This window comes from Oncorhynchus clarkii, chromosome 13 (assembly GCF_045791955.1).
Source record: "Oncorhynchus clarkii lewisi isolate Uvic-CL-2024 chromosome 13, UVic_Ocla_1.0, whole genome shotgun sequence".
Classification (NCBI taxonomy): Eukaryota; Metazoa; Chordata; class Actinopteri; order Salmoniformes; family Salmonidae; genus Oncorhynchus; species Oncorhynchus clarkii.
Genome location: NC_092159.1, coordinates 41908566 through 41931838, shown reverse-complemented (window position 1 = coordinate 41931838; position 23273 = coordinate 41908566). Strand labels below are relative to the sequence as shown.

The 23273-nt window shown below is 41.9% G+C and overlaps 1 protein-coding gene across 3 annotated transcripts in view; it reads right to left on the bottom strand.

Moving 5' to 3' along the window:
* LOC139364740 (myoferlin-like) overlaps positions 1–23273 on the bottom strand; it is a 60510-nt gene that overhangs the window by 11584 nt on the left and 25653 nt on the right. For 2 of the 3 annotated variants that reach the window (XM_071101763.1, XM_071101762.1), the window contains 25 exons: positions 23098–23207; positions 22518–22710; positions 22101–22256; positions 20800–20931; positions 20506–20669; positions 18718–18832; positions 17775–17877; positions 17338–17477; positions 16865–17029; positions 15562–15649; positions 15062–15139; positions 14561–14742; positions 12449–12607; positions 10992–11093; positions 10656–10817; positions 8174–8336; positions 7916–7995; positions 7472–7570; positions 5818–5946; positions 5359–5514; positions 5016–5107; positions 4557–4727; positions 3296–3444; positions 2853–2992; positions 2266–2354 (listed from right to left, as the gene is read on the bottom strand). In XM_071101763.1, the coding sequence (XP_070957864.1) occupies positions 2266–2354; positions 2853–2992; positions 3296–3444; positions 4557–4727; positions 5016–5107; positions 5359–5514; positions 5818–5946; positions 7472–7570; positions 7916–7995; positions 8174–8336; positions 10656–10817; positions 10992–11093; positions 12449–12607; positions 14561–14742; positions 15062–15139; positions 15562–15649; positions 16865–17029; positions 17338–17477; positions 17775–17877; positions 18718–18832; positions 20506–20669; positions 20800–20931; positions 22101–22256; positions 22518–22710; positions 23098–23207 (3317 nt within the window). Of the gene's footprint in view, positions 1–2265; positions 2355–2852; positions 2993–3295; positions 3445–4556; positions 4728–5015; positions 5108–5358; positions 5515–5817; positions 5947–7471; positions 7571–7671; positions 7687–7915; positions 7996–8173; positions 8337–10655; positions 10818–10991; positions 11094–12448; positions 12608–14560; positions 14743–15061; positions 15140–15561; positions 15650–16864; positions 17030–17337; positions 17478–17774; positions 17878–18717; positions 18833–20505; positions 20670–20799; positions 20932–22100; positions 22257–22517; positions 22711–23097; positions 23208–23273 lie in introns of all 3 variants that reach the window. The other variant, XM_071101761.1, reaches the window with a different exon arrangement.

Here is a 23273-nt window from a genome sequence, read left to right as displayed (position 1 = left end):
TTTAAGAATGATGGAGACCACTGTGTTCTTAGGGACCTTCAATGTTGCAGAAATGTTTTGGCACCCTTCCCCAGATCTGTGCCTCGACACAGTCCTGTCTCAGAGCTCTATGGACAATTCCTTGGACATCATGGCTTGGTTTTTGCTCTGACATGCACTGTCAAGTGTAGGACCTGTATATAGAGATGGGTGTGTGCCTTTCCAAATCATGTCCAATCAATTGAATTTACCACAGGTGGACTCCAATCAAGTTGTAGAAACATCTCACGGATGATCAATGGTAACAGGATGCACCTGAGTTCAATATCAAGTCTCATAGCAAATGGTCAGAATAATTATGGAAATAAGGTATTTTTGTTTTTTTATTTTTAATACATTTGCCCAAAAATTGTATACCTGTTTTCGCTCTGTCATTATGGGGTATTGTGTGTAGATTGCTAATGAAATTGTTTTATTAAATACATTTTAGAACAAGGCTGTAACGTAACAAAATGTGGAAAAAGTAAAGGGGTCTGAATACTTTCCGAAGGCACCTTGACTGCTAGACCATGTTCATAAACCATGACTATCAATTATTATCTCCCAGAGGTGTGGACTCGAGACACAAATATGATGACTTGCAACTTTGACTTTAACACCAATGACTCGTGACTTAACTTGGACTTGAGCCTTTTGACTCAAACTTACTTGATGATACCTTCCCCAAGCCCAAATATAAAAAAATATGCATAAAATAAAGCATCAACTCTTCATTTAACGGATTACAGTTTGAATCGGACAGCAGCCAATCAAATTGTGCCAGCTGAGAAAAAGTTGTGCATGGCAGTGCAGAGGAACACCGGTGGGTAAATTCAGATGAAGCCCTTGGAAAGATGATACCCAAAATGATTATTTTCAGATATAAAGACTACGCTTTATCAAAAAAAAACGGATTGCAACTTCCAAAACATGCGGGAATTAAATTGCAGACAGAGGCGCAACAACTTACAACTTTGTTCGACATTTGAAGCTGCACAAAGAACGGTAAAGCGTGGCTAATATAGCCAACAGCTATACAATTTATAACTTTGCTAGTGTAGCATGTAGGCTAACGTAACGTTAAATCAATGAGCCTCCACACAGTCAGTCAGTGCGGGAACGGGATCATTGCAAGATTGAGCTACAACTGGCTAGGCAGTTGGTAGTCTAAATCCTGCCTGATGTAACTGCTGTTCCTAAAACCATTGACATATGTAAGTCTACTGTAACCATACACAGAGAGGGTGTGTGTGTGGTGTGTGTGTGTATGTGTTAAGGTTGGGCGATTGTGTACAAGCCTGTATTGCCCGATTGCGCCCCATAGCAATCCTCAATAGTCGATCGCCATGGAAATATAAAGTTCATTTGGAAAGCAATAAAATGTATATATTTTTAAAAGCATTCATGATTTGCGTAAATGTAATATACTAACTATTACACTTGTTAAAAATATGAAATGGTATTACATTTGGTGAAGAGCACATTATGACTTGGACTCAACTCAAAGTTTAGGACTTTTCGGTCTTGACTTGAGACTTGACTCAGACTTGCCCGTCTTGACTTGGGACTTGACTTGAGTGCTAAGACTTGAGACTTAGCACTCAATGACTTGGTCCTATTGGTCCTATCTCCTATTTGGCATGCCTCTTCTATTGCAGTTCGCAGCAGCACTGACAGATGTGTTGACATGCCAACTGCGTAGGAGTTTTGAACGACCCTTCCCCCCTTTTTTCCTATGCTGGCTGATGACCTAGCTAGCCATTAACTAGCTAACACCAGACACAAATGAAAGAGGAAACCTATAAATAGCTTTGCTATAGATGAATAGGGGAAAACAGTAATTATATTTGCTGACACCCTGCAGTCAAATTTTGGCACCAATAGACTATCTAGCTAGCTAGCTAGCTATGTAAACTGCTCCCCTCCGCGATGATGGTTGCAAGGTGGTACTTATTTAAATTAGGTAAGAGAATAAGACGTTACCATTGGTGTGTTTAAAAGGAGGTGAATAAAAATGTATGTGATGTCACATAAAGCCTCAATTAACCCTGCCTCCTGAGTTCAAGTTTTTAACACAGAGGAGGAAGCCAGTAAGTGTATGATCAAACTTCATCAATGTACCAGCACCAGTCATTTCTCATACTTTGGTCATCCTAATTTGATCTGGTTTCATCCAAATATGATGATAAATATGATTTTGACTGTGCAGGGTCTTTATTTTTGAATGAATGTAATAAAGGCCCTCACTTCTTGGCTTGGCGTGGAGTAATGTGGCAGGGAGGTCCCAGTAAACCCAGGCTCTTGGGGAAGATGTCCACCCACATCTGAATCTTTCCCTAACGATGGGAAAGACAATACAATTGGTAAGTATTCTCTAGACCAGCCTTTCTCAAATCTCTCCTTGGGGACCCCCCAGAGCTAGCAAAGCTGATTCAACTTGTCAACTCAACATCAAGCCCTTACTACTTGAATCAGATGTGCTTGTTCAGAGCTACAACAAAATGGTGAAACGTCTGGGGGTCCCCGAAGAGAGGTTTGAGAAGCACTGCTCTAGACAATGTCATGCTGTCACACAACAAACAAACACCTCAAGTAGACATATCTTTTTTCTTCGATAACGTGGCCTGATAATGCAGTACAATGTTTGGACGTTTCATGAGGGCAATAAGGAAACACTTTATAATAACTATAATAAACTATAAGCATTTCATTACTTCTAAATGCATTTTTTTGACATGCTCATAAGCTTTATGAAGCACTTATAAACATTTACAACGGCTTACAATGACGGCTCTTAGAAAGTGTCATCGGAAAAAAGGAAATAAGGTACTAACCTGGGACAGTGTAGGTTGGTAAGTACTGTAGAGAGTCCTGGTTTCCACATGCTCTGGCACCAGACCCTGTTTACTGAGGACATGCAGGGCCATCCTCTCCCTGGCTGGACCCAGGTGCTGGTGGATGACTCTGTTGGCCTCTAGCGACAGGACACACAACTCAGTCAGGAGACAGAAGTTTGGGTTGACGTTCAGATGACTAACACATTCACTATGTTGTGGTTGAAGTAAAATGACAAATGCCACATGTATTTAAAAAAAATATATATATATTTATTCTTTCTGCTTTATCTGTGGAACTCCTCTAATAGAACTGAATGTAACTCAGATGGTTGAATACTAACTTATTGGGCAAATCTCACATTGAAATGGATGGTTTACTTGGAGGTCTAGAGTGATCCCTCAAGTTAACGTGTGATTTGCTACTTAGGGGTTTTCTGTACCAAAGTCCAGCAGGCTGTAGTCTTTCCCCCCGAAGGAGAGCGTGCTGCCGTCAGCAGAGGTGCGGGGTGAAGGGATCCCTCTCAGTCTGGCCAGGTTCTCCAGGATCTGGGAAGGTTTCAGCTGATCCCTCCACTGGTTGGTCCCTGAGCTGTTTTGTAATGTTATATTTGGGGTCACTTAGAAATGTCCTTGTTTTTCAAAGAAAACACATTTTCTGTCCATTAAAATAACATAACATTGATCAGAAATACAGTGTAGACATTGTTAATTTTGTAAATGACTATTGTAGCTGGAAATGGCTGATTTTTTATGGAATATCTACATAGGTGTACAGGGGCTCATTATCAGCAACCATCACTCGTGTGTTCTGATGGCACGTTGTGTTTGCTAATCCAAGTTTATAATTTTAAAAGGTTAATTGATCATTAGAAAACCCTTTTGAAATTATGTTAGCACAGCTGAAATCTGTTGTTCTGATTAAAGAAGCAATAAAACTGGTCTTCTTTAGACTAGTTGAGTATCTGTAGCATCAGCATTTGTGGGTTCGAATACAGGCTCAAAATGGCCTGAAACAAAGAACTTTCTTCTGAAACTCGTCAGTCTGTTCTTGTTCTGAGAAATGAAGGCTATTCCATGCGAGAAAAGGCCAAGTAACTGAAGATCTCATACAACGCTGTGTACTACTCCCTTCACAGAACAGCGCAAACTGGCCCTAACCAGAATAGAAAGAGGAGTGGGAGGCCCCAGTGCACAACTGAGCAAGAGGACAAGTACATTAAAAATACAGTTTTCAGCTGTGCTAACATAATTGCAAAAGGGTTTTCTAATGATCAATTAGCCTTTTAAAACGTGTCATTGGAACAGAGGAGTGATGGTTGGTGATTATGGGCCTCTGTACGCCTATGTAGATATTCCATAAAAAATCTGCCGTTTCCAGCTACAATAGTCATTTACAACATTAACAATGTCTACACTGTATTTCTGATCAATTTTATGTTATTTTAATGGACAAAAAAATGTGCTTTTCTTTCAGAAACAAGGACATTTCGAAGTGACGCCAAACTTTTGAACGGTAGTGTAATACAATAGAATTCTCTAGTGGGGGCTGGATTAGGCCAGAATAAAAGTTGGGAAACTACATGCAATTAAAAGTCATGAAACATAAATTCAACAGATCTGAGACAGAGTGGGAAAGTTGGAATGAGAGACCTTAATAACTGACAGTCGTACAGACGGACAGACATGCACATACACACTCACATGCAGTAGGACTGCGGCAGGCCGCAGTAGGCGCCGAAGCGGGAGAGGAGTCTGTTCTCCAGGTCAATGACCGTCTCTCCGACTTTCTCATCTCGGCTGAGCAAGTCATAGTCGTACACGGCTATCTTCAGGTCTTTGTCTTGAGGGAGGAAACAGGACAGCTCAAACATCCTGACACAAGAGGAAGAGAAGAGGTTAACTTGGTCAGGTACACTTCTGTGTGCATTATTGATTTCACTTGGCTGAAACAACTTGATACATTTCATAATAACTCATTCATCCATCCATTCATTAAGTCCTTCATTCATTCAACAGTTTCAGTGGCATTTTGACCGTTTTCTGTGAAGTGAGTGAAGTGAAGTTTTTCGTTAAAACTACTACCGTAGGCCATCATTGTAAAATAAGAATTTGTTCTTAACTGACTTGCCTACTTAAATATGGTTAAATAAAAATGTTTACCTGCCAAACTCTGGATTGAGGGTGTTTGGTGTGTAGTCATCCCTGTCATCTTTTGTTTTCTTCCCCAAAGAGATCTTGATGTAAGGGTCACACTAAAAACCAAAAACAAACACAAATGTTGAAATATGGTATGGTGTTTGTGTGGGAAAAGGCTATATAAGTCATCTATTTTAATGAGAACTGTTGGTTGGTGAGGGGGAGGGGCAAACGTATGTATATGCGCTGCAAAAACGCTCAGCTGAAAATTGAAATTAATTCAGCTTTTGACATAAGCCTGATCCAGGATCGCGTTGGAAGTGTTCTCAGTGTGTAGTCTCTAAGACTGTGTTTGGCGTCCACTCACCATGCCGTTGTTGTCTTTAGGCTGCAGGTCCATGCATCGCACCACGTAGATCCTGACCAGGCACTCCTGCAACCCACTCTCAGGCAGCTCTCTGAACTGGCGTGGTGGGGCTGGCACCCCTGGGTCATCAGATAGGGGGTACACCCGGAACGAGCCCTACAGCACAGGAGACACCAGCAGGGTCAGGGGTCAAAAGTCAGGCTAGGTGTCAATACTTAGGCTGGTGTCCACATATAAAGTGGAGAAAATAAGGATGTTTTATCATTGGTTCTATGTAATGTTGTTTCCCCCCCCCCCCCACCAGCTGTATGTGCAGGGCTTTAAAAGGCCCCCAGTCCATGTCTCCTTGTTATTGAAAACAGGCTCTGGACAGAACTCCCTTGAAAATATATCTTAACAGGATGACATGTACACACGAAGGATCATACATTCCTAAAGGAAAAAGAGGTCTGTGATCACCTTGAACTCTCCGACCACTGAGGGGTCGTCGTCCTCATCCTCAGTCTTCCCCCGCTGCAGTCGGAACGTTTTACAGAAATCTGTCAGCCCTCGGAAATCTGGGACCTCCTCCAGCTCCCCTTCATACACCTGGCAAAACACACACATCACACTGTTATACACGAGGACACATACCTTATGTTGAGGACAAACACACATCACACAACCTGAAACACCTTAAGACACACGCACAGATACACAGACACAGACAGACACAGACCCACACAAATCAAAATGATTGGCTCCCTCGATAAATATAACAAAAAAAGACAGTATAAAATAAATAATACAAACACTGAGATATATTGTAATTTATTCTAATACAATTGCTCCGTGAAAGAGACTTTGTTAAACAAGTAATAACATTTTTTTTTTTTAAAAGATAGGTGTCAAAATTATTGGCACCCGTTTTCAATACTCCAGCACCCTCCCCTTACGATGATAAGGACCCGTTTTCAATACTCCAGCACCCTCCCCTTATGAGGATAAGGACCCGTTTTCAATACTCCAGCACCCTCCCCTTACGATGATAAGGACCCTAAGCCTTTTCCAAAAATGTTTTATAACATTGGAGAACACATTGGGAGGGATCTTAGACTATTCCTCCATACAGAATCTTTCCAGATCCTTGATATCCTTCTCTTATGGACGGCCCTCTTCAAGTCAAACCACAGGTTTTCAATGGGGTTCAAGACCGGAGACTGAGATGGCCATAGCAAGATGATTTCGTGGCCAAAGAGCTCTTTTTTCATGTCATCTGACCAAGTGCCAATACCATTTAGCAAACTCCAGGCGGTGCGATGGTCAGATGACATGAATATAAAGCTCTTTGGCCATGTACACCAGTGGTGGATTTGGAATCGAAAGAAGGATGCGTATGCAGAAAATAACCTTATAGCTACCGTAAAATATGGTGGTGGATCTTTGATGTTATGTGGCTATTTTGTTTCCACTGGTCCTGGGGCCCTTGTTAAGGTCAACGGCATCATGAACTTTACCAAGTACCAGGAAATTTTAGCCCAAAACCTGGTTTCCTCTGCCAGGAGGCTGAAATTTGGCTGCAAGTAAATCTTCTAGCGAGACAATAGCCCAAGCACACATCAACATCCACAAAGAAATGTTTAATTGACCACAAAATCAACATTTTACAATGACCATTTCAGTCTCCAGACTTGAACCCCATTGAAAACCGGTGGTTTGAATTGAAGAGGGCCATCCATAAGAGAAGGATATCAAGGATCTGGAAATATAATTGACCAATATCTTTAAGCATACAATACAGCTCAGTATTTGTATTATTAATTGTATACAGTCTTTACAGCTAATCAAGAGTGTCAATCATTTGGGACCTGGCTGTATTGTACTACCCTGATACACCTGAGACGATACACACAATTCACACCATCAATCATATAAGAAAACACACATTTCTCACAGCATCACCATTATACAGGTTGTCGTGTAAAACCCAGGTGGGTGTTAAATATTGATGGGAAAAGTCCTATGAACAATCCTTGTGACCATTGTTAGACAAAAGAGACTTCCAAAAAAAAAAACAGGTAAACTCAAACCTTTCAGTCTCGGAGACAGAAGTGGTAGATCGTTCTCACTGTACCTTTAGGGTGTCGTATCCTTTTTTGAGGTACGGCCCACACTTCTCGTGCTCTCCCACAGAGGCATAGAACTTACTCCACCAGTCAACTGCCTCCTCCTCCTGCAAAACAGGCAGACTCAAATAAGCCTCAATAACAGCACATTTTGTGCTGATTCTTTCCGTCCTTTAACATATGTATTCATAAAAAGGAAAAATCTCACCTTCTCTTTGTGGAGCTAAGAAGAAAAACAGAATAAAAACCATCAGAATGTGTAACCACACAACACGTTAGCCTGATCCCAGATCTGTTTGTACCATCTTGTCAACTCTTTGTCACTCATTGACATGCCAAGCTATTTTTACAAGACAGCAGAAACAGCATGGCACCCAGGCTACAGTGCTGGTACATTTCTGATAAAACAACACAACACAAGCTAATACTGTAAAGTCCTTTTTGAGTTTTACAGTAGCTACCTCAGTATTAAGGATGGGCCTATCCTCCATGTTAATGATGATGTCTCCTTGTGTTGCTGCCATCATGGCCACTATTACAATAATACACAACAGAAAAGAAAGGGGGTAGTAAATAGAGTTGACACATACAGTACAGTACTTTAGCAATGTTGTGTGTGGATGTGTGTGTGTGTATCTGTGTGCACATTCGTGGGTACATTCATGCGTATTTGTGTGCGTGCATACGTGGTTCTGTTTGTATGTGTGTACCTTTGGAAGACATGGCCACCTCAGCATTGGTGACGTAAGGGTCACAGCGGAACTCCTCCAGGGAGAGGGTACACTGGCCCACAATGGGCTTCCTACCGAAGGGCCGGTGGTCGATCACCTTCAGAACGATGGGAGGGGTGTATATCTCCTCTTTGGGTAGGAGCTGGGGGTAGGGGGAGGGGGGGGGTAGGGTTAACCTGGCTCAGACAACTCAGTGTTACCAGTGATACAGAAACTACATTTTACATATCCATATTAGACATTGAGCAGACGGTCTTAGCGACTTACAGTTAGTGAATCGAAGACAATCAATCAATTAAACAGAAAGCATAATATCAATCAGCTTAAATGCAGAGACATTTCAACTGGTTTATCTTAATGGTTGTCAAACATTTCAACCTAAGTCATTTTTCATTGGGATGGAAAATGCATCAATAATCGGGGTCCTTAAAGCTGGAATCTGTAGTGGTGATAATTCCACGTCCGTTTGAGATATTACAACAACAAAGACATTATTTCAAGCAACGAATGCTGTTTACTTGGTTCTGACATCATTGCAGGAATGATAGAACATCAGAGTACGCACTAGGATAATTTATTTTTACCATGATGGATGCTCATCTCCTCTGTTACAAAAACATTAACAAATGTGCCTGGGGCGAACGCAGGTTAGCATTTTTTGTCATGAATCATTTTCTGGAGGCAGCTCTGCAGCGTGGTCACTAGCTGGCAAAGTCACAAAGTCATAAAATCTAATTTTAAACCTAACCTTAACATTAACCACACTGCTAACCCTAATGCCTAACCCTAACCTATTTTTACAATAGAGCCAATTTTGACTTTGCAGCTTGCCGAAAGGTTGCTGGATCGAATCCCCAAGCTGACAAGGTAAAAATCTGTCGTTCTGCCCCTGAGCAAGGCAGTTAATCCACTGTTCCCCAGGCACCGAAGACGTGGATATCAATTAAGGCAGCCCTATGCACCTCTCTGATTCAGAGGGGTGGGATTAAATGCGGAAGACACATTTCAGTTGAATTCCCTTTCCTATCTAAGGGGAAATTACACAGTTCTGCCTCCAGGACAATAAACGTCAACCTGCGAGGCGACCAGTGAAGCCTTTCGTGGATTTCAGCTTTAACCTTTTGCGTGTAGGGGGCAGTATTTTTGTTTTAGGCAAAAAAACGTACCCATTTGAAACTTCCTATTTCTCAGCCCCAGAAACTAGAATATGCATATAATTGTCAGATTAGGATAGAAAACACACTAAAGTTTCCAAAACTGTAAAAATATTGTCTGTGAATATAACAGAACTGATATTGCAGGCGAAAGCCTGAGGAAAATCCAATCAGGAAGTGCCTCTTATTTTGAAAGCTCTCTGTTCCTATGCAAGCCTATCCTCCATTCAATGGGATATTAACCAGATTCCTTTTTCTATGGCTTCCCTAAGGTGTCAGTCTTTAGACAGTTTCAGGCTTTTATTTTGAAAAATGATCGTGAAGGATCGGGGGTGGGGGCTCTCAGAGTGAGTTTTTGCGCAACTGAGTAAAGCCGCCATTGTTTCTCCCACTGTTATTGAAAAACCTACACACTCGGTTGATATATTATCGAATATATATTTTTAAAACAACATGAGGATTGATTATAAAAACGTTTGACATGTTTCTGTGGACATTATGGATATTATTTGGAATATACTGCGTTGTCGTGACCGCTCTTTCCTGTGGATTTCTGAACATAACGCGACAAACAAACGTTGGTATTTTGGGTATAAAAATAATCTTTATGGAACAAAAGGAACATTTGTTGTGTAACTGGGAGTCTCGTGAGTGAAAACATCCGAAGATCATCAAAGGTAAATGATTAATTTGATTGCTTTTTTGATTTTCGTGACCAAGCTTCCTGATGCTAAGTGTACATAATGCTATGCTAGGCTATCGATAAACTTACACAAACGCTTGGATTGCTTTTGCTGTAAAGCATAATTTCAAAATCTGAGACGACAGGTGGATTAACAAAAGGCTAAGCTGTGTTTTGCAATATTGCACTTGTGATTTCATGAATATGAATATTTTTCAGTAATATTATTTGACTGTTGTGCGATGCTATTCAGAGGTTGCTGACGAAAATGATCCCGCTAACGGGATGGGTAGCGCCAAGAAGTTAAAGATTAGCCTAGTCCTAGACCTGTTTGTGTTGTCTTGCCAGCTCCTATGGTCATTGTCAATGTCAAACACAAACATATCTGAGACCAAACTAGTTAAGTATCAACTTGGATACAAAACTATAGTACGTATGGTGTACAGTTAAAATACCACTAAATACCACTAAAATATAGTACATTCATGTCACGTTCATTCAGTCACTTTGTTGACATCGAGAGGATTTGTCTTCTCCTTCCAGTCCCTGATATTAATAGTATAACTCATAGAGAGAACTGTACAGAACTGTACAGTACACTGAGTTTGAAGGGAAGTTGCAGTACCACTTTAAAGAAGAGGACAGATCCGGGGAAGTTGGGGTTCTTCTTGATGTTCTTGATGACGGCCGTCTGGACGACCTCCCCCCCACACTCCACCATGAGACTGGGAGAGGTGACTGTGGCCAACTGGTAGGTCTTCATGTTCCTCAGACCCCAGGCTAAGATCTAGGACACAACACACACACACCGCACACACATGAGCAAGAATGTGCATGTACACACACACGCACGCAGGAGAATGTGTGTGTGTCTTTATGTGTGTGAATGTGTACTTGTGTGTGTGTGTGTGTTCATGTCTTTGTTGTGTGTGATGGTGTTACGGGCTGCCTGAGGCCTAACCTCGATGGCGGTAAGCTGTACGACAGGCCTGATTCCTTGGGGAACCATGTAGAGTGTTGCTCCTCGTCTGGGGGGCACCAGGGGCAAGTCACTCTCATTGGCCTAAAAGTAATAAACATCAATCAATCAATTAATTGTATTTTAAATCGTGATTTTCACAAAAAAAAGTACTCTACAGTAACTCTACCTGGACTGGAGTTGGTGGAAGTTGCATCAACCACTGACACACAGTCAGATATTTTCCACCCGCCTGGCGCGTGAGGTTAGGGGTCAAGAAACCTGATCCTAGATCTGTGGTTAGGCGCAACTTTCACCTTAACAACACTGCAACACTGGGCCCTACCCAGCTAGCATATTTGCTTCATTGGAAGTTGTGGGAACATACTTTTTTGGTTTCACTTTTGTTCTGGTAGAGAAGCCACGTTCTTAGAACGTAAGTGAACATTTCACCTGTTCTGGGAACGCACATTTTTAAGTTGCAGGGAGGTTCTGAGAATGTATTATTATGGTTCTCTGAAAGTTTCCCTGGTAATTTTCAAAACTTTCAGAGAATGGAAATTCTAGGTTATTTGAAGACAATTAAAAAACCTTCTGAGACTTTTAATAAAACTGCTAGCTTAGTTTGGGTTAAATGTTTTGAACTCCAAGCACAGATAGGACACATGAAAATGAATTTGCATAGGCATTAATCATAATCATGCATTTATTGTGGCACAGCAAACCTATGAGCTTCTGTTCTCTATCCATGGAATTAGCCCACTGTACCACCAGGTTGGAGCTAGCATGCCATATTTTTTTTAAACTCATACAAAGGTGTTAATTTTAGTCTACAAACAGACCCCACTTCAAAGGAAACAAGTACACATTAAGATCAGGTGTGGCCAATTAGTGGGCACGGCCAACACACCTGAACACACTTAACAAGACAGAGGACAGAGAGAGTTTTGTTGATGCTGAGAAGAATGGAATGTATGTTTTTAACATACATTCTAAAAACTTTCTCTGAGCGTTACAAACAAACGTTTTCTTAATGTTCCCCAAACAATGTGACAACATGACTTTAAATAGAACCACGAGGAAACCTGTAAGAAAAGTTATTCTGAAGTACTGAAATTCCCACAGAAGAATTGTTGATTCTTAACGTTCTCAGAAATATTGCAGAACATTCCAATGTCAAACAAATTGGAGAACGTTCCTAGAACATTACCAGCATTTTAATTGAATGTAACCATCTTTGAACTTTTGGAAACGTTCTGTTAAAGTAATGAAATTCCAAGAAAATAAAGTGTTTTGTCAGTTTCCTTAAATGTGCTGAGAATGTTCCAAGGCCAAGCAACTATCCAGCACCATTCCCAGAAAGTTGCGCGAAGGTTGTATGCTAAATAAACATAGGACCACGAAGCTCTAAGACACATATGGTTCTCAGAACATTGTGTGCTAGCTGGGTAGTACTTTACCTTGTCTTTCAGCAATAGCTCAGCAGCCACCAGCATCTCTCCTGCGCTGCGGCCTTTCTTGGTGACGGGGAACCACAGCAGTTTGGGGGAGACCACCGTGCCGAGGTTCAGCTTCACCACAGGGGGGCACGTACAGCGACCCATGGCCTCGTCTTTACCCTGAGAGTCGGACACAGCACAGGGATATGTAGCATCTACATTTACATTTTAGTACATTTAGCAGACACTCTTTTTCAGAGCAACTTGCAATCAGTGCATTCAACTAAAGTAGGCAAAACATCTACATATCCAGATAATTTCAAGTAAAACCTTAAAAAATAACTAGCTAATAGTACAAGAGTAACAGTAAAGAAAAACACAAACACAACAGTTTTTCTTTTTTGTCTACAAGGACAGATGCTTCCAACATACATGCTAAAAAGAAAAATAATAACAGATAACTAGATCGGTATCAACTGCTTGCACTAGTCAAAAACAATGGTATCAAAATATTATTGAACTTACAATATGACACTGTTGAAATAGACAGGGCTGGAGAGGGATAGCCCCCTTTTTTTCAATTTTCGCCTAAATGACATACCAAATCTAACTGCCTGAAGCTCAGTCCCTGAAGCAAGGATATGCATTTTCTTGGTACCATTTGAAAGAAAACACTGACATTTGAGGAAATGTGAATTGAATGTAGGAGAATTTAACACGCTAGTTTTGGTAGAAGAAAATACAAAGAAAAAAACAACTTTTTTTTTTTTTACTACCATCTTTGAAATGAAAGAGAAAGATCACAGCTCTAGCCATCACTCTGGTTGTAATTCCGATAGTGTCCACAGGATGGCATCAGTGTATGTGCAAAGTTTCAGATATAAAACTTGAAGTATCAGTGAACTACAATACTTTTAGTGTGAAGTCCCCAGGTACATTTGGGCAAATCGTGAAGGAAACATTCGCATTTATATTACATTTTACTGCAAGAATATCGTCAAATCTGTATATTTGGACTTTAGCTTTCTAAGTATTAGTAGCCATATTATAAGTTCAACATTTGCAAAACAACAAAATAACTCTGAATATCCTTATCATTTTTTTCTAAAATGAAAAGGCATGCTGTCGTACAAGGTTAGAAGCTACATTTTACGACACATACATGGTTTCCGGATATTCCCGTAAATCCCAGTTCATTGGCTATCTAGCTAGCTTTGTTTGACCCCGATTGGTGCTTATTTGACAAAGATACAGTCGTTCAAGTGATGACCGCCCGCGTCATCGGCGTGCCATGAAGGCTTCGCTCTCTGACCAAATATGGTGTCCTATAGGATACACTACACCCCTAATGATATAGTGAAGTCTTGTTACCTTCTAGGATCTCTGAGGAATACATACAAACGTGATTTGGCTGGTTGAAACAACGTTTAGGATGAGATTTTCACAGATTCCTTTCTTTGCAAATTGAACGAGTGGAAATACAAAATCGATCGTGCATGCTATATGGACCTTTTTAGGATAGGAAAAAGGATTTTATCTAACTTAACGACACTTCATGTTACAGTATCTCTGGGACCCGTTGGATGATACATTCTGAAATCTTGCTCTGATTTAAGTACACTTGTCACCTTCAGAGGTGAATTTATCAAACCTATCGCGGTGAAAAAAGTGTTTTGCTGTTAGGAGCTCTCCTCAAACAATAGCATGGCATTTTGTCACAGTAATAGCTACCGTAAATTGGACAGTGCAGTTACATGAACAATAATTGAAGCTTTCAGCCAATATAAGACACTTATGTACCGACATTTGTTGTTTCTCTAAAACCTGCGATCTTGACATAACATGCTGCATGATTTACAACTGTCCTGTTGACTGAATTCCGATCCTTAAGAAGATTAACAGGGCACAGGTGAATAAGTCCAGGTGAACAGGCAGTGGATTGAAATTGACGGGCGTAATGTATTGACTTGACTCAGACTCACAGGATTCATTGACATGTACTTAGTGGTGGTCGCACACATTGACCACATACATGTACATAAGTGTATCACATGGATGTACAGTGCTCGGCTGGTAAGTGTCGCTAACACACTACAACTGGTAGGGTAAGTGAGGGTAGGATAGGGTACATACCACCTGGTCACTGTCGTAGAGCTCCAGCACCACGTTGGGGGGGTTGAGTGCAATGGTCTGGGGGTCTCCATAGATCTCGATGTCATTAAAGATGAGGGTCTGGTCCCAGGTGGGGTTTAGAGTGGCCCTGATGACCTCCGTGGTCTTACTCACATGGAGGAAGGACACATGGGCATAGGGATCTGAAGCAGAAGACCAGAGCACAGTCATTGTATTGATAAAACGGATTTAATCAGCTAGTGGTTCAATTACAACTGCCGTGAGGATCGGGTTACACTTCCACCTCCATCTCTCTCTTTCCCCTTGCAATGTTAGTGGAAACAACCCAGTTTGTTCCCACTAGCATTGCTTAGATGTTTCAAAAGTACTGGCCAGGAGAATGTGGACGGTGCTCAAGAACTAGCTAACAAACAAATGGTATGGATGTAACAACCCGCTTGGTAAGTAAAAAAAAAGAAAAAGTGAGCTCTCTATTTATCTACATTTTATGATGTTCCTCACCTGAGAAGCTGTCCCTGTCCATGGCGATGAGATTCCTGGCCTGATAGACATACACCCTCAGATGGTACATATACGACCCTGAAGAGAGAGTGATAGTGATTTAATGTAATCTGAAAAGTGTGGGCCCAGACTTCCTGAGAGGAAGAGCAGTGGAGTGGAGGAATCTGAGGAGAAATCAACATTTAGGCTGTGGCCAGACAGAGATTGTCCGTAAAAAACAACAACATTTGGCCCAGTGTTTTTTCTAGCGGAGTCATACCTTCACGAACAAAGGAGATGATGAATGTCTATCTGTCAACAAAAATGCTGATGTTGTCCATCTTGTTAAGTATGCAACTCGTATGCAACATGTGTAAATTAGTTTACTTTTTTGATGGACAAACAGGACTGTGACCAATGCATATGTGTTTTTCATACTCTTTCATCTATCTCTGTGTGGCCACAGCCTTAATCCCTTAATCAGTGTCTGCAATCAGCTGGCATGGGTCAATGTTACTCACGGTCAAAGTTACAGGAAACGGTGGGTGTGTTGGCACCAAACAGTCTGGCTGCGTCCTTCTTACTGGCCTTCTCATCAACATCTACCCCCTGTAGACAAAACACAGACGCTGAGTTTACAAAGACACCTCCAGTCTGATCTCTTCCCACTAATTGGTCTTTTGACCAATCAGATCAGCTCTTTTGCCAATAAATGGGAATGCGATTAGAATTGGGCTCCCTGTGTAAACACAGCCAGAGAGACCAGTTCAGAACAGGACTAGCAATGCCTTCATTAGAGACTGTTAGAGCCTGCTGGAGCTATAACGATATTGCTTAAATCTATCCAATCCTCTTGAATCTCCATAAGTGTCCAGGGACTAGGAGTTTGGGTTTGTTTCTGGATGGTACGGCAGCACAAATAGCACAACACTGTGAATCAAATTTGATTTGATTTGAAATAAATAGGGCATGAGTCAACGCTGGTCTAATCCGTGCCTTTTGAGTGCTTTGCCAACCAGGATCACTGGGCAGGAAGGGGCAGATGGAGGAGAATAATGAGAGGATATTATAATCAAGATAACACACTGAAAGGCACTTGGCCAAATTCCATTGTATTTTCATGGACTGGGTTTCCCAAAGCCTTTTGATGGGTTCTGACTTTTAGATATGAAATACACGTATTCATGTCACTGAGGGAGAGAGGGGAATGTATAACGTTTACATTCTGTCAGGATATGTTATTGTTAGCCATCAGGGATCCTATGGGAGAAGAGACATAGTCTGGTTACAAGTCAACATGACAGCCGTGAGTTGGGGAGGAGTGAGTCCTTTGGGACAGAGGTCAAGTTAGATGAAGTGAGGAAGAACATGTATCACTAATCTTCTTGATAGCAACAGAGGTGTATTGGCTGTTCGGATGTGTAACAAGGGACTCAGCATAGGAGAAATGGTTAAATACCCGTGCTTGTGTGAATATGTTCCTTGTCTTATGCAGCTGTATGACCCAGTGGGTGAATAAACTCAGTTTGAACTTTAATAAGCGTGTGTGAGTTTTTTACTCTGTTTAACTAGAACCTAACACTTTGTAGCTAAAGTAGTATTGTATTTATTTCCACAACCCAGTTCCACCACCCAGTCACAGCTGGGATAGCAACAACATTGATGATTGATAGTCAATCTTCTGCGGGTGAAAAAAACAACATTTGTCAAATGAAGCACTTTTGATGTACTTTGATGTGTGGTATGAGTCTAGTTTAAGTCTAGCCTTCCTGTGTAGCCTTCCTGTGTAGTCAATTGTTTTTGAACACAGAAGAAGTTACTAACCAGCGCCCCCTCCAGCCTGAAGATGGCTGACGCTCCTATCCCATCTGACGGAGCCATCTTGCGTCTCCAGCGGCGACGGCGGAATGTGTCAGACGAACGCTCCTTCCTGTGGAACTTCCAGCCAATCAAGGACGAGTATTCCCAGCCTTCGCCGGGATCCCGCCTCTGTAGAGTCAACGGAGAGGCAGTGGACAGTGTGTAAGAACTAGAACTTTAGCCCTCGAAATTGACATATGCTTCCACTCTACCCTGCACATTAAACATTTTCCTCCTCTCTTCTTCTATAACCGCTTCCTTCTCCTCCTCTTCCTCCTACCCTCCTCCTCTTCCTGCTCTTCCTACCTTACCTCCTCATCTTCCTTCTCCTCCTTCACATCCTCCTCCTCTTCCTTCTCCCCCTTCACTTCCTCCTCCTCTTCCTTCTCCCTCCATCCCCCTCCTCCCTCCACTTCTCTTCTTCCTCCTCCGCTCACCTCGGGTGCTGCTTTAGTGTCTGCTATTTTCCTGCGTGGCCGTAAGAGTCTCTTCCTGCGGTGGATGTGGTACATCTTCTCTGCTGCTCCCCAGGACTTGGGCTTGTCATCGGGGGGAATGGTGACGCCATACTCCCATCCTGGTATACAACACACACAGTGACAAACGGTATACAGAGTCAGAGGACATTCAGCTTTATACTGTAGTATCATATTGGTTATAATAAGTAAAGTCAAAATACAGTACAGAAGAGGTTTATCAATTAAATTGTATACTATACAGTGCCATATTGTTTCACATATGATAATGGAATCCTTAAACAATATTGATTATTTGATTGATTGAAACAAGTATACAGCAGTACACCATACAATCAATCCCAGTGTTAGCATTTGGGTTATGGATATGAAGGAGAATAATTCCAGTGCTTCTTTACCTTTCTCATCCACAGCCCTGTTGCTGTCGAAGCTCCAGTCATCCTCCCACTTCCAGCCAGCAGGACACTCTATCTCCCCTGGACTCTGGCTCTTCTGCCCATTCTACACAGAACAGTCACAGTCAGTCACTTCCGACATTACACAGTGGCTGTATATCAACATGTGACAATGACACCACATTACAACATCAAAACAATACAGAGACACACTGTTTATAAAAGTAGGGACGTAGCACTCTATTTTCCCCTCTGGGTATTCTGTGTGCGGAGGGATTGATTCACGTTGGTTTCCAGTCTCCTATCAAGTATTTAACTAAGCCTCTATATTTATGGGATTCACTGAAACAAGCACCATCGTGGAAAAAGGTAGCTGGCTGTGTAAACTCCCCGACATCGAAACAATGGGCGTCACAGTTTGAAAACATCAAGGCTACGCAGCTTAGCCTGAAATCCAGACCTGTCTTCATTCCTTGTACTCAGTGTCATATGCCAAACTGGACATTCGGCCAGGTTACCATTATACTGTTATTAAGAAACTTGTTTTTGATTTTTTTAGATACAATTCTTGGTATGACAAGGAGAGACAAAAAGTGGAATGGTACGCAGGCTATATGCAGCTCTCTTGACAAGGGAAACATGACTTAAAACATGACAGTGAGTGATATGTGCATAAAATGAATCCAGGGATGAGCACCTGTCGCTACGTAGTCTAGGAGATCAAATTGCAAGGGAAACAGACGAAATGGCTTCAGTTTCGTTGGCCTCTTTTCGTAAGAAAAAGAGAACATGCAATTTCATCCCAGAAGGAGAATTAATGTAACACTGAGGGGTCAGCTTAACTTCTCAGTGTTACATATCTCTTCCCTCTTGTAGATAGAGGGGTCTGAGTTGCAGGCGACAGGGTTGTCTCTAGCAATAGTGTGTGTGTCTTGCTCTGTCTCACCACGTCTGTGAAGGGGTCGGCAGCAGGCTTCCACTCCCCGCCAATGAAACGCGTCTCGTTCTGGAAGACCTCGTCTGTGAACTCTGTGTGCCCCGCGTCTGCTTCCGTTAGCAGGCTGAATCACACAGACACACACACGTTTGTTTGACTATCCTTGTGGGGACCAAACAATTGATTCCCATTCAAAATCCTATTTTCCTTAACCCCTACCCGTAACCCCTAACCCAAACCCTAACCCTAACTCCTAAACCTAACCCTAAACCTAATTGTAACCCTAACCCTTAAACCTAACCTATAAACCTAAAATAGCCTTTTTCCTTGTGGGGACCGGCGAAATGTCCCCACTTGTCAAAATGTTCCTGGTTTTACTATCCCTGTGAGGACTTTGTCTAGAGAAAAATTGCAAGACTATGTTATTATACTTTTATTGCATCAAATGGTTGTTTTATTCGACAGAATAGAGTATTCTTATAGCTATTGTGTGTGTGTTCTACTGAGGATGGGCCTCTGGGAGATAACACTGACAGGAGATTTACGATGTCTTTGGGTGATAAAACCTAAAGAACATTCCAGAGTATGAGTTAATGTTTCTGTTCTATACCATACCAGGGAGAGATGGTTCCAGTTCGGAGTCGGAGGGCCAGACACTGGTCTCTATACAATGAAAACTGTTGACACAGCAGATACTGTCTGCTATGTATTATAGGTATCGTTCATACAAATCTTAACCTTGTGACCCATTCTATATATCTGTTGTTCGTCATGTAGTTTGAAAGGGGGTGTATCTTGGCTCTAAAAGACCTTTTTACTTTTGTCTCGCCGCTCTCAGAGGATCATTAGAAAAGGTGATTCGTCGACAAGTCATCGCTATTGCAAAGCTCTCACTATTGAAGATTTAGTTTAGGTATATCTCTGACTTGTCTGATAAGTTTGTCTCTCCTCATTTGATAGTAAAGAAATGAACCACCACAACTTCTGGTCCCCACAAGGATAGTAAAACCAAACACAGACATACACATCACAAATAGCGGGCTTGATCCCACTAAACTATTGAGTACTGGCAGCTGGAGTTTAGTCCAGGAATGCTCAGCTCTAGTGGAAAGAAGGTGCGATTACAGAACCACTGAAGAAATGTCTGGAAAAAGGTCAAATCAGCCAAATCAATGAGATAACTGTCTGGGGAAAGGTCAAATCAGCCAAATCAATGAGGTAACTGTGTCTGGGGAAAGGTCAAATCAACCAAATCAATGAGGTAACTGTGTCTGGGGAAAGGTCAAATCAACCAAATCAATGAGATAACTGTCTGGGGAAGTGTTTCTATAGGAGTACTATGAAGGGGGCTGGTGTTGCGCACTCCTGACTCAGAGGCAAACAATGAGGAATTAGGTGGGGTGGATGAGGTGGAAGTGGGACTATTGTGTACTCAAAGTACTATGACTCTCTGCACATCTATAGAGACGGAAAGAGGATGATTCCCTAACCACAAGCACAGGCAATGCCAGACAAGGCTAGATTTGTCTGGGTGGGGTAGTCCAACTGAAATGTAAACTACTGAAAACAAACAATGAAAACAGGAAGTTTCTACTTAAATTCAGTTATTTATAGCGCTAGAGATCTACCGCTCACCATCTATCAGGGTCCACAAACGTCTGTGTGTGTGTGTGTGTGTGTGTCTGAGTTAGTTTGTGTGTGTGTGTGTGGATATGAGTATAAGTATGAGTGTGTGAGTGAGTATGAGTGTGTATGTGTTCGTGGGTGTGTTTAAGCATGCCAACAGGTCACTCTCACCCTCTCTCGGGGTCGACGAACCACTCGCCTTCCCACTCCCACGCCCTGGGGGGCATGAAGCGCTCCTGTTTCAGCTTCACCTTCCCCGTCACGTCAGAGAACTTATGACGGCACACCAACCCTGTGGTGCCCCACTTCCCAAACACCTGGGCCTGGTTCTCATACTGAGGGTGAAAAGGGAGAGCGAGAAAGAGGGGGCGATGGAAAAGAGATTTTGTCAGCACAGTAAAGACCAGGTAAAATACCAACCAAAACAAAGCATTGCCACAAAACCCATGTGAATAACAATAATACCATTTCTGCGAACACACTGAAGGTTCCCTCTGAGAAGCTGTTGAACTTCTTCTCGTGGGCAGAGAGCCCCAGCCACATGTTGACACGGAGCTGGACAGGGATCTTCACACCTTTGTTTTTGTCCATGGGGTACTGGCCGAAACAAACAAACAACAAAACTAAATACTCTACATCGGGGTTTAGCAGTATACAGATTCTCATATCTAGCACTAATTGGCGTTAGCTACCTTTAGCAAGCCGGCTAATGTTTAAATTATATTGACGGTATTGAAAATCCTACCTGGGTTATTTCGAAATATGATGGTATTCGGTATATCATCCAACCCTACTGTACATCACCTATGAAAACGGCAAGTAGCTAACTGCATGTTATCTCCGAATGTTTATTCCATATCTGAGGTTCAAACCAAAGCACCTGCGTTTAAACAGATCCGCCCCCTGGACTCTTCCTCTCTTCGCACTCTGACATTGTCATTGGACATTGACACAAAACTGATTGATTATGAGCCTCTTCCCAGCAGGCAAAACTGAGAAAAACTATTTGAAAAGACATCCGTTTCTGATTATAATGATGTCATTTCAACCAGTTTCGCTTCAATATCCACTAACAATGTCTGTGGCATCAGTTTTAACTCTGTACACCTTAGTAACAGCATGAAGTCTGTCTTGGTCCTGCTGCAGTATTCCTGTACGATTATCATACCACTATACCAGGGGTAGGCAATTAGATTCAGCAGCGGGCTGATTTTTGTCGAATCGGATGGTTGGGAGCCGGAACATAATTAGAATAATTTGTACACTGCAAATTGACCACAACTAATTCCAAAAAGAGATTGTATTTGAAAATAATACTTTCATACCTTGATTACATTGAGACATGATCACATCACTTTTTTTTATTTGTGTGAATACTTGGGGACAGAATACCTAAATTAATATTTTTTTTACTGTAAAAATAATAATAAGAATACAAAATTCCTATGACACAACACGGAGTGCCTGTATATAGCCCTAAGCCATAGTATATTGGCCATATACCACACCCGCTTGGGCCTTATTGCTTAATTATACCACTATTACTACTACTACTACTTAAACAACTACTACTACTATTAGCACTAATATTACTAATACTATTGACAATAGTAGTAGCATGATCAGTAGTCTCTGTTCTCCATCATAACACCTGCTTTAAGATAGTATGGGTCCTGCCATAGAATTTCCCTACCATTATCATACTGCTACACTTACTACTACTACTACTACTATCACTAGTATCAGTCTGTTCTCCATCCTAGTACCTGCATGAAGATGGTCTGGGTCCTGCCACAGTATTTCCCACAGGCCTGCTCACTGTAGGTGGAGTAGAGGATCTGATTGGCTGGGAGACGGGCGTACGCCACCCTCCTCTCTCCACGCAGCATCCAGATCACCACGTCAGGCATACTGTTCTGGGGCTGAGGGAAGAGTGAAAGACAGGTAGGAAAGATAGATTATTAAGAGATGGGGAGAAAGAGAGTTTTCCGTTGACAGTAGTAGAGAGAGAGAGAGACCATTCAATTCACAAGCTGGTTCAAATTGAGTGGGCTTGGCACTCCTATAACAAGTCATGGCACCCTCAAAATAAGGGCACGCCCTTACTTTAAGGACATTCCAATATTCAATGTGCTATTGAACCCTGAATGTTGTGAGAATGTCAATGTCTTGTTGCTCCTGACCTCCTCTGCAAGCTGTTTCAGTCTCTCCAGCCAGTCCTCGATGTCTGTCAGAGTGGCTATAACGTCGGTGGCCTCCTCCTTCAAGCGTTTGGCCATCTCTCTGATGATGGCCACAGCCGAATCACGCAGCTTCTTAATCTGGACGTCCAGCGCCGTCAGGTTGGGCCTGCCCTCAAGCTCTGGTACCTGAAAGCTATCAGAAGCTATAATGAGGCTACAGAAACTATACTGAAGCTATCAGAAGCTTTCAAGCTTTAAGAACCTATATGACGCTTTAAGAACCTAGCATTACGCTATCAAAACCTAGCATAAAGCTATCAGAAGCTAGTGTTCATCTGTCAAAATGTATCATGAAGCTATCAGAACCTAGCATGAAACTAACGAATGTGTAGCTAGGGTGAAGCTATCATAACCAAGCACAAAGCTACCAGATCCTAGCATGAAATTATCACAACCAAGCATTCAGAACATATCATGAATTTATCTGAATCTAGCGTGAAGCTAGGATAAGTTAGAAGGAAGCTAATAGAACCTAGCAAGAAACAATTATAAGCTGAGATACGATCGATGAATGTCTTACTTGCTCAGATCCTCAATCATGTGGTTGATGAGTTTGAGCCAGATCTCAGCCAAGCGCACCTCTGAGGCTTTGGCAAGGATGGCTGTTCTCAAAGAAGTGAGGTTGGATTCCTGGAAGAAATGACAACAAAATAACAAAGTTGCAACAACTGAGAATTATCCCATGATTGGTTGATT